The 18,767-nt window shown below is 40.7% G+C and overlaps 1 protein-coding gene across 1 annotated transcript; it reads left to right on the plus strand.

The window, feature by feature from the left end:
- Window positions 1–8,875: 8,875 nt before the first annotated feature.
- LOC126267394 (synaptic vesicle membrane protein VAT-1 homolog) lies at window positions 8,876–18,278 on the plus strand. The gene is made up of 8 exons (XM_049972592.1): window positions 8,876–8,915; window positions 10,305–10,359; window positions 10,998–11,072; window positions 11,937–12,128; window positions 12,205–12,415; window positions 14,191–14,445; window positions 17,512–17,756; window positions 17,830–18,278. Exons 2-8 carry the CDS (start codon window positions 10,321–10,323, stop codon window positions 18,100–18,102), a joined length of 1,290 nt encoding a protein of 429 aa, XP_049828549.1. The 5' UTR covers window positions 8,876–8,915; window positions 10,305–10,320; the 3' UTR covers window positions 18,103–18,278.
- Window positions 18,279–18,767: the final 489 nt, after the last annotated feature.

An 18,767-nucleotide genomic window follows, 5' to 3' on the forward strand; every position in this document is an offset into this window, starting at 1 on the left:
TAATATTTCAGAGCTAGATCAGAAATGTAAGGACTATGGTATGAAGATTAGCATCTCCAAAACGAAAGTAATGTCAGTGAGAAAGAAATATAAACGGATTGAGTGCCAAATAGGAGGAACAAAGTTAGAATAGGTGGAAGGTTTCAAGTACTTAGGATGCATATTCTCACAGGATGGAAACATCGTGAAAGAACTGGAAGCGAGGTGTAGCAAAGCTAATGCAGTGAGCGCTCAGCTACGATCTACTCTCTTCTGCAAGAAGGAAGTCAGTACCAAGACTAAGTTATCTGTGCACAGTTCAATCTTTCGACCAGCTTTGTTGTATGGGAGCGAAAGCTGGGTGGATTCAGGATACCTTATCAACAAGGTTGAGGTTACGAATATGAAAGTATCTAGGATGATTGCAGGTACTAGTAATTGGGAACAATGGCAGGAGGGTGTCCACAATGAGGAAATCAAAGAAAAACTGGGAATGAACTCTATAATGTAGCAGTCAGGATGAACAGGCTTAGATGGTGGGGTCATGTTACACACATGGGAGAAGCAAGGTTACCCAAGAGACTCATGGGTTCAGCAGTAGAGGGTAGGAGGAGTCGGGGCAGACCAAGGAGAAGGTACCTGGATTCGGTTAAGAATGATTGTGAAGTAATGGGTTTAACATCAGAAGAGGCACCAATGTTAGCACTGAATAGGGGATCATGGAGGAATTAAATATGCTGCACTCATGAATGAATATGTCGAACTGGGACACGTGGAGATCGCTAATTCTCAAGGTATTGTTGGTCCAAAGTGGTACCTTCTACATCATGCTGCCTTCAAAGAATGCAGCTCCACTGCTAAGTTGAGGGTAGTATTTGATGGCTCTGCTGCCACTTCCAATGGAGTATCTCTCAATGATATCCTGATGGTTGGTCCCATTGTCCAGCCAGATTTATTTTCCATTATTGTAAAATTTCGCTCCTTTCATGTGGCTCTGTCAGCTGACATAGCAAAAATGTACCGCGAAGGAACTTCCAGAGAATTCTGTGGCGGAAATCACTGTCTGAACCGATGCAAGAATACAGACTGTGTACGCTCACTTATGGGACCACTCCTGCTGGCTTTCTTGCTACCAGCTGTCTTCAACAGTTGGCTTTGGAAAATCAAAACAGGTTTCCAATGGCATCACAAGCATTGATGTCTAGCTTTTATGTGGACGACTTGTTAGGTGGATCAGCTACAGAAGCTGAAGCTCAGGAACTTCAATTCAGCTGACTCAGCTACTCACTTCTGGGGGTTTCCACTGAGGAAATGGTGGACCAATAGTCACAAGATGATGGAAAAAATCTCTGTACAGGACAGAGTAACGTCTTTGCCGTGTCATCTTTCTGGTGAACAAGCCATTAAAACGTTAGGGATATTATGGCACAAATTCAAGTGTCATGTGGAGATGAAGAGTCATCGTCTCTCAAATAGTATCAAGCGCAATGTCCTGTCTACAGTAGCATCAATCGCTCTGCTTCTTGCTCAACTCATTCACAACTTGGCCAATGTCTTAAACATCATAGATAGTGGAAACACTGAAAGGGTCCTGTAGCCATCTTTCATTAGTCTGGTAGCCTACTTTTACTAGTATTTCTCTTTCTTTTCCTTGTTTCTCTTTTTTTTATTAATGATTGAATGAATGTGGTTGTGTATCACGTTGCTAGATTGTGTCATACTCTGCTGCAGAAAGTCTGTGATAGTTGCACAGATTCAGCAGCAGTTGTACAGAATAGCCAAATCTCATAGAGGTCAAGTAGGCAAAGAGGTTAAAGAGATTTGTGCTACTTCTGAGAAATCTACCTGCGTTAAGCCGTCGGCACACGGACCGTGCATCCGAACGTTGAGCGTTGACGTGCAGCATTTCTGGCGTCATAGCTTGGAATATCTCCTTCGGGAGTCTTTCCGGACGTGTAGAGCAATAACTAGCATGTCAGATATTCTGAGCGTTGACCAATGAGATGGCACAACGCCACCTACGTCATATGCACGCCATCTCCCTTCAGCACAAAGATGTGAGGCGCCATATTGGCATTCATTTCAAGCTTATACGTATATATGCCGTTTCTGAGCACCAGCAAATTGAGAGTCATTGGAAAACCCATTGTTAACTGTGTAATCCGTTGCAATAAAATAATGAGAAACATCATATTCCTGGCAAAAGAATTAGTTGTTGTTGTTGTGGTCTTCAGTCCTGAGACTGGTTTGATTAAGCTCTCCATGCTACTCTATCCTGTGGAAGCTTCTTCATCTCCCAGTACCTACTGCAACCTACATCCTTCTGAATCTGCTTAGTGTATTCATCTCTTGGTCTCCCTCTACGATTTTTACCCTCCACGCTGCCCTCCAATACTAAATTCGTGATCCCTTGATGCCTCAGAACATGTCCTACCAACCGATCCCTTCTTCTGGTCAAGTTGTGCCACAAACTTCTCTTCTCCCCAGTCCTATTCAACACTTCCTCATTAGTTATGTGATCTACCCATCTAACCTTCAGCATTCTTCTGCAGCACCGCATTTCGAAAGCTTCTACTCTCTTCTTGTCCAAACTATTAATCGTCCACGTTTCACTTCCATACATGGCTACACTCCATACAAATACAAATGACCTCCCGACACTTAAAAATCTATACTCGATGTTAACAAATTTCTCTTCTTCAGAAACGCATTCCTTGCCTGTTTCATACATAGTGCTCACCAGATGGTAGAGTTTTGTCAATACTGGCTCTCCCAAGGCCATCACTAGTTCCAATGGAATGTTGTCTTCTCCGGGGTCCTTGTTTGGACTCAGGTCTTTCAGTGCTCTGTCAAACTCTTCACGCAGTATCGTATCTCACATTTCATTTTCATCTACATCTTCTTCCATTTCCATAATATTGTCCTCAAGTACCTTGCCCTTGTATAGACCCTGTATATACTCCTTCCACCTTTCTGCTTTCCCTTCTTTGCTTAGAACTGGGTTTGCATCTGAGCTCTTGATGTTCATACAAGTGGTTCTCTTATCTCCAAAGGTCTCTCTAATTTTCCTGTACGCAGTATCTGTCTTACCCCTAGTGAGATAAGCCTCTACATCCTTACATTTGTCCTCTAGCCATCCCTGCTTAGCCATTTTGCACTTTCTGCCGATCTCATTTTTGAGACGTTTGTATTCCTTTTTGCCTGCTTCATTTACTGCATTTTTATATTTTCTCCTTTCATCAATTAAATTCAATATTTCTTCTGTTACCCAAGGATTTCTACTAGCCCTCGTCTTTTTACCTACTTGATCCTCTGCTACCTTCACTACTTCATCCCTCAAAGCTACCCATTCTTCTTCTACTGTATTTCTTTCCCCCATTCCTGTCAATTGTTCCATTATGCTCTCCCTGAGACTCTGTACAACATGTCAGTTTATCCAGGTCCCATCTCCTTGAAGTCCTACCTTTTTTTCAGTTTCTTCAGTTTTAATCTACAGTTCAAAACCAATAGATTGTGGTCAGAGTCCACATCTGCCCCCGGAAATGTTTTACAATTTAAAACCTGGTTCCTAAATCTCTGTCTTACCATTATATAAAATATCTGAAACCTGTCAGTATCTCCAGGCTTCTTCCATGTATACAGCCTTCTTTTATGATTCTTGAACCAGTGTTAGCTATGTTTAAGTTGTGCTCTGTGAAAAACTTTACCAGGCGGCTTCCTCTTTCTTTTAATAGTCCCAATCCATATTCACTTACTACGTTTCCTTCTCTCCCTTTTCATACTACCGAATTCCAGTCACCCATGACTATTAAATTTTCATCTCCCTTCACTATCTGAATAATTTCTTTTATTTCATGATACATTTCTTCAATGTCTTCGTCATTTGCAGAGCTAGTTGGCATATAAACTTGTACTACTGTAGTAGGTGTGGGCTTCGTATCTATCTTGGCCACAATAATGCGTTCACTATGCTGTTCGTAGTAGCTTACCCGCATTCCTATTTTCCTATTCATTATTAAACCTACTCCTGCATTACCACTATTTGATTTTGTGTTTATAACCCTGTAGTCACCTGACCAGAAGTCTTGTTCCTTCTGCCACCGAACGTCACTGATTCCTACTATATCTGACTTTAACCTATCCATTTCCCTTTTTAAATTTTCTAACCTACCTGCCCGATTAAGGGATCTGACATTCCACGCTCCGATCCGTAGAACACCAGTTTTCTTTCTCCTGATAACGACATCCTCTTGAGTAGTCCCCGCCCGGAGATCCGAATGGGGGACTGTTTTACCTCCGGAATATTTTACCCAAGAGGACGCCATCATCATTTAATCATACAGTAAAGCTACATGCCCTCGGGAAAAATTACGGCCGTAGTTTCCCCTTGCTTTCAGCCGTTTGCAGTACCAGCACAGCAAGGCCGTTTTGGTTACTCTTACAAGGCCAGATCAGTCAATCATCCAGACTGTTGCCCCTGCAACTACTGAAAAGGCTGCTGCCCCTCTTCAGGAACCACGCGTTTGTCTGGCCTCTCAACAGATACCCCTCCGTTGTGGTTGCACCTACGGTACGGCTATCTGTATCGCTGAGGCACGCAAGCCTCCCCACCAACGGCAAGGTCCATGGTTCATGAGGGAGGCAAAAGAATTATTTAACTTGCGTATTATGAGAGTATGCTATTTGAAGGCAGCAATACACTGAGGATGCAACCAAAACGCATTGTTCTTAGTACAATTTGTTATAATTAAATTTCAGTTAGTAACATAGCTACGGTTAACGCTTTCAGGAAGTGCTAAGATTGGTAGGAGCCTAGAAATGGTAATAACCTATAAAATATTAGCGTAGGGTAGTCAGTATCATCATCAAGTAGTGAAATTTTTATTGTTGGGCGGGGGTTCGCGACTCGCCAGTAGATAGTTTTTTTGCTAACAATTGCTTTTTTTTAGGTTCTGTTACATAATCATTAATTTCATGTAAGTATATACTATAATTTTTTATGTTATGTAAATATTAGTTCATCTTTCTTTCGGTGTTCGATTGGCTTGATCTATAGGACACCTTGCGCTACTTGTGTAAAGCTATATTGCTCCATTTTCTTTTACGCTTCGTAATTCACGTGTTGCAAAGATTCTGCTATTGGGTAGGAACAGTGATCAAGTAAGACTGACCTTGGGGTTTTACTAAAATGTGGCAATGATGAAATAATGTTTATCTTATGTGCAGAAGTATTTGAAATTTGTATCACACTGTTTGTAATGGAACTTTTATAAACCTCTGTCCTTACTGATTGAACATGGTACTTTCCTTTTCGTGGACAGTGGAGAAAATGTGCGTTTTAATAGAGCTGACGTGGGAATTTTACGCTCGTTTGGTAAAGTTCCCGAAACTGCTTCCAGAGTGCATTGCGATCGCGTGTACCACGTTGGGGAATATGTACCGTATGCACAAGTCGCATCATTTCTGAGCGTTTAGCAGCACATTGGACTTAGCACGCTCAACGTTCACTTTCGACAGAGCAGTCCGCAATGTAACGCATCATGTCATGTCACGTAATATGATACACGATGACGAAATAAATTTCTGGTGAACAACCTGGTGTGAGTGTTGAAACGACACAATTTTTCGTCAATCGACCTTGTTGCCCTCATCGTGTGTGCTGATGAAGACCGATGCCGTGAACACCAATGGCACACGAGATTGCAACATTTTAATAAGCCTGCAAAAGCCGAGCTTGTGAGAACTTCACGGCATGGATTTTGACGAGACCAAAGTCCTAACACAGGCTTCGAAACATTGTATTATCAAAGAAGCTGTAGAGATCAGAGTAAGAAAACCTGAAATGAATCGTGACAGCAGCTATTCCCTTAACCAAGCTTGGGAACCAGCCATTAACCGGATTAAGGAGAAGATAGAAATATCCCAGAATATACTGCCTTCTAGGGCAGAGGGGGGAATCTCTGAAGCGCCGACGGCAAACCTTCCTGGGCGCGGACCTACGAGGGAACACCCAGTCGCTGGGCCACAAGCCGGGAGTCGAACCACGACATGGATGGCCCAGAGAGCGCCCGGGCGGTGGAGGGAGCGCCAGAGGGAGGGGGGACCTGATATATACCTCACGCCTGCCGTCCCTTGGCAATACATTAGCACACCTGATTAAGGCAACAACGTCGACTGTCGAAATATTGTGTCCATTGTACACTCACAGCAGGCTGTTCACATGAGATTTATTTCCTCATATGCTTGGAGAAATTGAAGAATCACATGATATGCAGTGTCATGTATAACATTCAAAATGCCAATGACATGTTTACTGCTACTGGCGAATCTTCCGGATTTTATGCACGGGATCAGGATCCTGGATCTCAAAAGTACAAGATGCTGGTGTATCAACACCATTCAGCTAAGAAGCTCACTCCACTAAGGATGTGAGTTAACTCGTAAAAAAGCATGAGTGTATCAGGACGTTTTGATTTAAATGTCTTCGAAGCTGCCAGTTAAGTTGAATAGCTATTTCCCATCATTTACATCTTTGCTTCTGCCTCGGACATATTCGCCTTTTCTGTGTGTCATCGAAGCATTTTTCATTCTGGTTCCCAACCTTTACTCTAACATAATTTTGACATTAAACTATCATAGCCTAGCAACCGATGCAGATTGTTGTTGACTCAGGCAACGACTAACTCGTTATAAGTCTCTTTAGTGTCTTTCGAACCATGTTGCTTGTATCGTGGCAACGGGTAAAGCTTTCACAAAACGAGAGGACGACCATTAATTACATGTTTTTGTCTATCTTCTTACAAAATATGAACCGATTCACACGATATTATCTGGCAACTCTTCCATTTGGTCCGTGTTTGCATAGAAAACCAGTAATATCAGAAATTGAGTCCGCCTTGGTGCAAAACACCTTGTTGTTCGTTTATTTCTTTACTATCCCTCTCGAGACAGACGCGAACACCAAAAGTTTTGCTTTTCTGTGAAAAAGCAGCCACATAACATCCAAAGAACATGACATGATGTTCGCTAAGTAAAAATACGGCAATAGAAAAAAAGAGCACAGATAATATGTCATAAACAGCGCCAATAATTGCTTAAAACATGCTGTAACATAGAATAAATAAGATTTAAAAAAACCACTGATGATGGTGATATTTGTCGCCGAAACTAGTTTGGGATAATAAAGAAATAAACAAATATTAAGGTGTTTTGCATCAAGTCTGACTCAATTTCTCATATTACTATTCACGCGAGTATTAAACAGAAAGATGGCGCGAGTAAAAACCCAATGAAATGCCTTTCTTTTTGTCACGTGAATCCGAATGAAACTGTATTTTTGAAAAAGAGATTCCAGTTTTACCCAAAGTATGAAATTTTTATTAATTTGACTAATTTTGAACCGTTTCCACGCATTCAGTTCACGTAAGTAGTTGCACGTGCTACATTTAGCTCTACCTTAAACCATCGCATCTTGACGACAGACGCAGATAACTGAATAAAATAATTCCGTTTGGCTCTCTTCTTTTATTTACCTTAGTGCTAAGTCGGAACCGATTGGTAAGAGTTTGAAGTATACGAGTGGTGCGCTTCAAAACCTCCCACAAAAATGTTGTTTTCTCCTTTTTTTTTGCACGTAAAATCTAAACGAAGCAAGATTTTTTATAGCGGCTAAAACTTATCTTACCCCATTGTCCGATACATCGGTATCTGTATACTTCTGGAAAACTCCCATGAGTACAAGTGCAAGACGACTTTACTACTCATATGAGTAGGCATCGATACTTTTATGGGATGGGAACATCCCTTCTCTCCATAGACTTATTAAAGCGCTGTGCCTAGTGACGTCACCTGCTGAAGAAGTCGATCTTAGTATCGTTAACTTCGCTACAACCCATTCTTTTGCAGAGATGATTTTTATTCATATGAAACCTGTTTCTTGCAGTAGATTATAATCGAAGGGGGACCGCCAGTGAACTAATAGACTACTAAGCAAATGCAACACACCTGTAATTTATGAAGTGCGACAGGCAATTTCAAAAAAATAGCTCAGACAAAATAGGTTCCAACAGCAAGTCGCTGATTGCAGTAGACTCGAAATATCCCGAAGCGGGAAATAAACAGTACTTTACTCCAATTTGGTCCACGAAACTATTAGCCATACTCACATGAAAATATATGGGTCCAGAAACGTTCAAGTCTCCAACATCTACGATGTGTATACGCAGATGAATGGAAATTTGTACCAAGTCTGGGATTCGAACCCGGGCCCCTGCTCCGTAGGCAGACCCAATAAGCAGTACGCCACCATATCTATGCATCTTCGAATTATCTGAAGCGTAGATGTGTCTTTATATAGAGAATCAAACGCCGTTTCTGTTTTTTCCTAATCTTGTTATTCTACGTCCCAAGTTTCTGACTTGAATTTCCTACATAAACGCTGAAGGAAGATATGAGCTATATGGATACCTGGTTGAACTGACAACTTCATTTGGATAACAGATCAAATACCATCATTCGGCAGATAGGAATCGAACAATACCTTTTATTCAAATAAAGAATATTCTCATTGAGACACAGTTCCCAACACACAATGCACTACACAAGTATGTAAAATTCTCTCATATAGCTTAATATGATGCCCTGTACGGTAGGAACAAAGTCTCAATAAACTGTTTTAGTGAACTAAATTCCGTGCTCAATCACAGCGGAATCGGTCATCTTCTACACGGCCATTGGCAGCACATACCCAGCTGTACCCTGGGTCACTTCCTTTGCGCTAGAGGAGAGTTGCCTTGTTTTGACAGGAAACTCAGTTTTCCGTCACATGACTGCCCGTCGTCCAATCATCGTAGCCCGGACACGCCCACTTTGCACGATATATAAAGGTACACACGGAAACATTTTTCTGCAGTTGCGTTTTAGTGCACAGTTCCACTGTAAGTATTATTTAAGATGTACCGTAATGTCTTGGTTTTATTACGAAGGGCTCTTTTGACTGAGTGTAAAGGATAGTCCTTGAAATTTTAAGGTCACTTAAGAAAGTGGATTAGTGGTATTTTGGGTTGGAAGTGCGTACACTGACGAAGTATGGCTATATTTTATTGTAAGCCTAATGCAGCAGTAAGAAGTTAGTGAAAGCGTTCACTCGTGGTTGATCGTTAAAGTACTCCAAAATAGTAGGCGTTGAGGTGTAAAGGTAAATGTTCAGGGTCATCATTAACATTGTTCAGCTTTCTGAAATCGTGTTAATACAGTGTTTAAACACGAAGTTGTTCAGATTCTCATACATTTTCAAATGATGCAAAGAAATTTTTGGGGGTAAATTCTTTATGGTCTACGGTAGTTAAATGCAAGGTGCTGGGTTTGATTTCAGACTCTGCTGGCAGTTTTCTGTTAGGCAGCTTCCCGATATCATAGCTGTGCAGTGAAAGATTCCGAGATCTAGTTATCTCGGTGATGGAGAAATAAAAATTGGTTGTATTCATATCAGATAACGGAATTTTGCCACACTATTCGTGGCTTCATTTTCATGACAATTACGGAACCTCCATGTCATGTCTTCTAAAGTAGCAAACTGTTTCGTCCCCGTAGGCTGCCTTATTCTTTGATTGGGCGACTAGATTGCTACGATTGTGTGACTATTTTAAAGTAGTACAGAACGGTCTCCAGACATAATACAAAATATCCTACAGCAGTACATCATACAAAAGCCCAATGCGTCATTGTAGCAATTGTGCTGCTATGATTTATAGTATGAAGGCAACGAATTTTTCACAGGCACCACTTTAAAAAGTCATGACTCGCACTAGCAAGTCCTGACTAAATATTACTGACAAACGATTAAAACATCGTTGAGTGGAAGAAGAAATGGCTGTATGCTTCGCAATGAGACGCGATATCTATCTTGTTTACGATTAGTATTAGTAGAGAATCAGATTGTACCAAATACCTGAAACGCAGAGATTGAAAACAAGTAAATAGGAGTAAAGTAGGTATTTCTATAACTGAAAGAATAACCTAGTTAAACAGATACACACTGTGACTTGTATTGGATCAAATTTATGTACAAATACACAATTCAAACGTGGTGTGCCTTTGGCGGGTAATGCTCTTGTTATTAAGGGACTGTTCAAAATCCACCTTCAAGGCTTTGCTTGGCTAAAATTCAACCCGCTGTCTTGGATAGGGTCCATGGTACATAACTATCTAAAACCGTAATTGATGGAACACACAGCATTTATGCCCACAAACCATGAAGCTGCAAAGCCCATACGCAGTATGTAATAGATTCACCATTAATTACGCTGTCTGGTTTGTTTTTCTAGGTGGTTACCGCCAGCCATGGATCTGCTACCTCTGCAGTTTACCGCGCCTAGTGTGGTAAGGCACCGTGGCTGTAACACTACAGAATGTTCTATTTTCACTTAAAATACTATGCCAGAGAAGTTTAATATCGGTTATTTATTGATAGTATGTTTCCACAACGGAATGTTGTGGAATAATTTAGCTGCTCCACGTCTTAGATGGCTTAACGTTGTGTAATGCAGAAGTACTAGTCAAAAATCTTAGTGTAGAATCTAGACCTCGTGTCTAGACAATCTAAACGGCCATTTAACTGCTGTTCAGGTGATACATGCTTCTCGAGCCGCCTGCAACACGATTATCATTATTGGTGTGGTGTCCAAGGTAGTACGCAGTTTCATACATACTTCAGTAACAGATCTAATGTAGAAATAATCTACGGTTAAGATTCTATGTTGAAGGTGACTTACATTTATAAATGTTTATGGACCTCAGTCTTTCGGTTCGGACGGAATAATCAGTATTAACTTTGCCGACGCATTTTGAGTTTTATTTTTCATCAGTGGCTGTGTAGAACATACCTCTCATTCCTTAATAAATGGAAGCGAAACGTCTGATAGAACAAATACCGCCTTCGTTCAGTTGCAGGCGGTTCGAATAAAGTGATGTATTTAAATATTTGGTTGCAAATAGTGACATAAGAAAAATGTTTGCAGATTCCTTCAACTCACCTCACACGTCCGGTGCAGTCAGTCACACTAACAGCGCATGGCAGTATCAGCGGAATAAAGGTAAACCAACGTATCGTATTTCATTTAAACGGTAGAATGTTTCTTCTGCCACACACGAATTGATGTAATTAGGTGCCTTTCAAGAACCATAGATACTAAGTGGGCTCTCAACTCTGCTCCTTAACGAGTTACTGTCTCCTTAAAACGAATAGGAAAAAGCGTAAAACTGCGCTGTAGCAAAATAGTTTGTCCTCAGACGCAAAACTCCAATTGTGGCATAATTGACATGTTGTATTAGTAATAACTTCTATTTTTTACGGGGACTTAACACTCGGATAGGATACAGCTTCCCTTCTCAACGAGCTGCCATGCTGTTTACCCGAGTTTCATTCAAATGTTGTCTGTTCATACCTCATCACTGCAGCCTCTCACTAACATTCAGAATGAAAACCCTCCTGTATCGAAATGAAATTCGGGCAACAGCGTGAATTTTCAAACTTTACAACTGCACAGTAAGAATGAGACAGCGATAGTTGTCTGCTGCGATGAATGAGCCGTGGCTTAATCTGCTTGAAGCACAAACCCAGTAACTTCCATCGCCGCTTGCCCGTAATCGCCTTGTGTTCTGGCACAGTAAATTAGTGAATATTGCCGAGTGTCTTCATGGAAAATGACTGCCAGGAGCTAAGCACGAAACTTTGTCCGCCCACTAAACACGGAGTAACAGTATTAACCCTTTTGCCTGCGTATTCTCTTCAGTGATTCTTCCACAAACATATTTGATGCCTCCTCATAGATGAGGTAGTACGAAGCTTGTCCACTTCTGCTAATAACCTGAATTTGGGACCTTGTTACCCTGCAAAATGTTTCAACGAATGTCCAGTCGTGACAGGCTCGAAATACAGTCGCATATTCGTGTCGCAGGTAACAGAGGCGGCACTGCAGAAAGATGTTTGCGACGACCACGTCGAGGTTGAAGTCCATTACTGCGGCCTAAACCTCACGGACCACTACTTGCGCTTGGGTATAATAAGGAACAGACTGTTCCCGGTTATCATGGGCAGCGAATGTTCCGGCATCGTGACACGTGTGGGCAGTGCAGTCACCGATCTGCAGGTAAGGCACGCTTTCTTATTCCCATCAATGCTGTAGTTTTCGAGAGTAAAGCTAATGTTCTAATATTCTGTTACAGGAGGGCCAGAAGGTGCTGTGTCTGCAAATGCAAGGTGGTCTGTTTAGGCATGTTGTCCACGTCCAACGCAAGTACTGCTTTCCGCTGCCGGAAGATATTAGCCTAAAAGATGCCGTCAGTCTTGGTCTAAACTTCATTGTTGCCCACTTCTGCCTGTATAAATTCGGATGCCTTGCGAACGCGGAAAAAGTATTTATGCAGTCGGTCGCAGGTAAACTTTGATGCAATCTTCACTAGGCTCATTCTCGTATACTAGTGCAAATTTTTATTGCGTTTTCGATGACATAATCATAAGGTGACAAGCGTACTACACTTACATATAGCATTTGTGGTGGTGTCGCAGTTGATTTTACAAACCCCTGCCGTAGCGTAACAGTGGAACGAGATGGTCCCGTATGAAGTCGAGGATAAGTTAAATGGGATAAAGAGTGGATTAAAGCATTCTTTTTAGTATTTTCTCGTTAACATCAGACCACTGGACCAGCAACCACACTTAAACTGGCAGGGCGCAAAATAAAATTGTATGCGAACTTGACGTTGTCCATCATTACGTTAGCCTGCCACGAAAATTTTCATTCCATTATAACTGGCAGTGCAGTCTACCACCTGTCGTTACCAAAGATTGCAGCAGTCAATAGTCAAGACTCCAGTTGGGACGGTTGCGACAATTTAAAGAAACAGACTGGTGCTGTGGAAATGTTAGTTGAGAGGTAGGTGCTGGAGTAGGTATAGATCCTACTGACGAACTACGAAAATTGATATTTATAGACCCTTAGAACAGGAAGAGTAGCAAATGGAGACCGTGTATATGGTATAATCTTCGTGATAAATTAGGTTGAGACTATGGAAATTAATTTTGTAAGACAAATATAAAATATTTTAAGTAGTAAACTTTGCATTAGGGTTAAGTCCTTTGGACAAGCTGCAAGAGTCCCCTGTAAAATAATTGTTTAAAAATTTAGTGCGGTTGACTGCGGATAATCATTTAGGTGTTTTAAATCGCTAATTAGCGTCCATCCATGGGCACAGTATTAAGCCAAAATTTGTAAGAGCTTTTTCTAAGTATTCATGAGCTGATTCTAACGGTATTCTTCGATGAAGTACAACTAGGTATCTAAATGCAGGCGACTGCGTTAATGTGTGTTCGTAGCATTGAGTTCATAAAACTTAAATGGTTGTTTAGAAATGGTCTTAAACGCTGGTGACATGGGGATTAACATTCACAATAGGCTTAATGGACTGTGACGTGGTGAACTGTAATACATTGCTTTAAAATCCAAAAGCAGATATAAAGGACTCTGTTGTGCAGCATTAAAGTGACATCAGCTTCGCGATTTCGGTATAGAGTATTTGGATTTAAATAGCATTACATACAAATGGAAAATTCCTCAACCAGCTGCAAAACAGAATTAGAACCTCTGGTATTAGTTCTTGTGGCCAAGTCTGGCAAACTCTGCATCTGTTACTTAATACTTACTTACTTACTTAATACTTACTTACTTACTTAATACTTACTTACTTAATACTTACTTACTTAATACTTACTTACTTAATACTTACTTACTTAATACTTACTTACTTAATACTTACTTACTTAATACTTACTTACTTAATATTTACTTACTTAATACTTACTTACTTAATACTTACTTACTTATTACTTACTACTTACTTACTTAATACTTACTTACTTACTTAATACTTACTTACTTACTTAATACTTACTTACTTACTTAATACTTACTTACTTACTTAATACTTACTTACTTACTTAATACTTACTTAATACTTACTTAATACTTACTTAATACTTACTTAATACTTACTTAATACTTACTTAATACTTACTTAATACTTACTTAATACTTACTTAATACTTACTTAATACTTACTTAATACTTACTTAATACTTACTTAAGCTCACTGGCGCTGAAGTCAGTTTTTAGCATCTTCGTTACTCAAATAGAAATTCCCGTCTCATTTCAGGCGGTGTCGGCACGGCACTCATCCAGCTTGCTCGGACAGTGGATGATGTGGAAATCGTAGGAACAGCTTCAGAATCAAAGCACGAAAAGCTCCGTTCTCTTGGCGTGAAGCGGGTATTTCGTCATGACAACTATGAAACCGAAATATTGGAAGATTACCCTGAAGGTGTTGATATCGTGGTAAACACGAATGGTGGAAGCGATCTTGAGAAGTGCCTAAAAATTCTCCAGCCTGTCGGAAAGTTGGTACTGCTAGGTAAGTACAAAAAGAGAAACATAGCGATAGTGTTGCCACTTGCTACGTTTAGAAGCTATTCTATGAACTAGTCCTGCCATAAGATCTTAAAAATTCAAAAGGAGTTACACCTTTCCTTAATATAATAGCTCACATGCCAGAACGCTTTCTTTAATCTCCTGGTTTGTTACAGGTCCGTTAAACAATTTAGTATTTACAGTATAGTTTAAGTACTTCCTTGAATTGTACATAATCTCATAGTACACGTTGCTAGTCAACAGTTCACAGGTAAAATGTCACAGGAATGACAAAATGCGTCGTATAACTTTGGCTTTTGTGTGATAGCGATAAAGCTCCATCAATACAGGCAAAGAGCAGCTGAAATTCCATAACTTAAGACGGAATCCAAGAGGACACAGTTTCCCTTTAGACTAGAGTAATTCTACGGTCATTCTCCCCATGTCCACATAACTTACGTTAAACATCTATCTGTTAGCATTACAATTAAGCTCCCCTAATTTTAATTGTTACTCTGGGCGCCAAGTGAACTGATCTTAGATGCCGTAGTCCATATCTCATTAACATTAGTTTTCTTCTGGTAGTGGTTTTTGCAGTCGACTAGTGTTTCATCTTTACTTTCAGATGCTCAAGGTCTCTTCTCCCCGTGATCATCGTTATTAGATTTCAAACGCATGGAATTTCTACTTCCTGAATTTACGAAGCTCCGTTCCGTTTGCATACTACCATGTAGTAAACACTACAATGATGAAGGGGTTCCTAAACGGTACAGTTGTACAAAATTTCTGATTTTAAACAGATTGATATACCTCTCATAAACATGTATCCGCCCAGGGCAAAATAAAATTACCCCACTGTTACTACCAATCGTTTTAGATGACGGAACTTTCGTGAAAATTGCACGACCAATGAGTTGTTAAATTACATCCACTCAGATAGTCCATATTTATATAAAAGACCCACAGACTAAATCTGCGACACGGGAAACTTGTCTAATAGACGATTCATTTAAGAGCCGTCAGACTACATCGGATTGGAAGTCCTGTACTGCTGAACAGGGCACTTATCAGCTTGTAAAAATTTATTGTGAGAATGTTTTTTAAGAAATTCATCTATGATAACGTGGTGTACCAACTGATGTAGAAGATACTGTGAACTCTTTTGTACGGCCGTTGTATTTAGCGCCGAAGAGCTTCAAAAGTGTAACGATGGTAACGTAGCCTCCATGGGGCATGTGATGACGTACAATACTCTGATATTGTTCAGGCGTCAGCAAAAGCACTAGATCTTCACTAATTTTTCTCTACGAAATGATTATAGGTCGAAACTGTAATAGAGAATTTAAAGTCGAAGGTAACAATGGAGTAGTGTAACCAGTGTAGGAAAAACGGTGGTCCAATAATGGTGGAAAGCGGTGTTACCTTCCCTTAACCTGTTATAAATTCGATAAATACGTGATAGATGTTGCTATTATGTCCGACGGCATTCGTTTGAGATTAGTGCAGCAATTTCCTGGAGCCATTGTGCAACAAATGTGGCTCCCACTTCCCCAAATTGGGGAGAGTTCTGGTACCGTTAAATTAGAGCGGTACCGATGACAAAGCTGTCATATTTGGCGTGACACGTACAAGCCTTTTGTGAAGAAAAATGTATGGTTTCACTGGCAAGGTCGTCCCTCTGGTCTGATTCTCTAAGAATACTCCGGCTCTGTTACGTTTGTAGGATCTGTTGTATTTTGACTAGTTCAAAGTTACTATACAGTCTATAAAAACCCACTGTTTCGGAGACAAAATTAGCGAATAGATATCATTCGTTGGTTAAACCTAGAGTTGAACGAGGTATTAAGGACACATCTACAGTAGATTAAGCTAGCAGTCTTACCGTGTGTGGCTGAGGTACTGCATTTAAACCATTGCTGTCCTAGGCGCGAATGATTCGTGGGCAGAAAGATTGTAAGTCCGTGTGAACTCCTTCGTAATTTTCCATTTCGTTTTCAGCGAGATAAACGAGGAAGGAAGCACTATGTGTTAACTCTTAAGAACGTTCGCTCTTGGAATCTAAACAGTAAGCATCTTGCAGCGCATGCCACGGAACTGATGCTTTTGTCTTACATGAATCTGCAGAGAAACGCGCTACTTTGGATTTTCTTTCTTCCACCAGTCCTATCAGGTACGGGCCAGTTTGGTCTGACTACGGCTTTGTAAACTTACGAACTCTACAACCCCTTCCCCAAGGACTCTTTCATCCTTGGATTACCGGTGGTTTCCGCCTGATCGCCATTTTTAAATAATACATGTGCCTTGAGTGTAAAAGCCGATGCTGTTGACACGTTTAGGGATACGAGGTACTACTACGAACTTCCTGCATCGTAGCAATCACTTCCACTGTTCAAAGCTCCAAACGGCGCAAAGATTTTACGTAATGAAGATCCTGTCGTTTTCTATAGTGATCATACTGGTACACTAAGAGGGAGTATCATGCAGTTGTGATAAAACATGAAGCAGATTTTAGATCCATTTTTGCTTATTCAGGATTGATTAGTTTAAAGCATGATGTTCATGGCCGGAAAGAGATGTGGATCTGTCTAGGCACGACGGTGATTTCCTTTGAAATACATTAATTAAAATACTGGGTCGCAAAGTTGTCAGTGGTTAACACTGTGTTTACGTTCGACAGTTTCTTCTTGTGTGTGTTACTGATACCAAAAGTTACTTCGTGGAAAAAAATTTCTGTATGGTTCGGACTCGAAGGCTAAAAGAAAAATGGTACAAAAACAGCATTAACACCAATCGGGAAGGTAAAATAATTTGGAGCATGAAATTGAGACTATACTCAACAGGTTCTCAGTACTGGGCGATAACACCAAACGAAATGAGACTGTTGGCATTCTTTTCATCCGTGGTGTTACTTCATGCACAATTGTTTCCGTTGCTTCGTCCATTTGTTCGGAGCTATTTGCTTATAGCCCCGTGTCAGTTTCCTGCTTAGTCTCCTTCCTGATAAATTAATAGCGCACAATGTTACGCTGGAAGCATTCATGCTGGGTGCTTAAGTTTGATATCTTTTCAGGGTCGAACACCACAGCCACATACTCAAAATATACATCATGGGGGTTAATGCGACCTAAATGGGATGGCGGATCGGTGTCCTCTGTGGATGTAGTTAGTAAAAACTACTGCATAGCAGGAGTGAACATTGGCATGTGGTTGGACCTTCATCCGGAGGCAGTGCAGCGATCTCTAAATGAAATATTTAAGCTGTATTCCAGTGGCAAAATACAGCCCTGTATTCATGCTGTTCTGCCCTTCGAAGATGTGAGTACCCTGTGCTAAGTATTTATAAACTTCCTAGGAAAAAGTCTCCTGTGTAACATTTGGATACTTGCAGGTGGCTGAAGGCATGATGCAACTATGCAGACGTGAGAACTTGGGAAAAGTGATTCTGGAGGTCAAGCAGAAGGCAGCTGAGACACCAGCTGTGGAAGTTGAAACTGCGGTAGAGCCACAGCCAGGAGCAGTGGAGGAGGCAAAAGAAGCTGACCCACAAGTTCAGAAGGAAGACTCCGCACCTCCTGCGGAACCAACGGTGGTCAACCCCCCTCATCTGGAACAAGCAGAAGAGACTGTCGCAGAGGATACGACTGATGTCAGCGCGCCTTGATAAGGCGCTGCTGGGAATTTCAGGCTATACGGTGCTGTCAGTACAAATAGACTGAAGTTTTAACGTTTTAATGGCTCTTGGTGCTAAAGCAGCAATTGCAGATTATCCGGTTCTGGAAATTTATAAAATTAAATGGCACTTTCAATGATATTTAATAAACAAAATTGAGCAGCAGACGTTACTGATTCTATGCGTGAAACACTCCACCCAACAAACCTATGTACTGAACATGACGTACAGATCTGTATCGGTTCTCCAAAAGTAATGTCTAACTTTGGGCAAAATAATTTTAACCTGTAAAGCTAGACCAGTTTAAACCCAGTTACCTTGAATGTGCAAAACAGGTAAATGGATGACACCTTACGAATGCTGGGTACTTCAAGAACTTGCAAATCTTGTTAGTGATACTACAACCCCGTAGGTAATCCTGCTTCCCTTTATCCAAGTAGATCCATTTCACTGCCTGTATTCAATCGTGCAGATTTTTTCTGCGAGGTAGCAAGATTTTTCAGACTACTTTCTTTGTGGACTGTAGGTTGCACATGACATGTTAAAGTATATACGTTGCTCAAACAGGAAATAGTTCAGTCTTCAAAATTAATAGGAATTCTTTACTCCTTGTCATAGCGTTGTTCGATCTTTCTTGTACAATGACATAGGGGTGT

The sequence above is a fragment of the Schistocerca gregaria genome, chromosome 4, assembly GCF_023897955.1.
Source record: "Schistocerca gregaria isolate iqSchGreg1 chromosome 4, iqSchGreg1.2, whole genome shotgun sequence".
Classification (NCBI taxonomy): domain Eukaryota; kingdom Metazoa; phylum Arthropoda; class Insecta; order Orthoptera; family Acrididae; genus Schistocerca; species Schistocerca gregaria.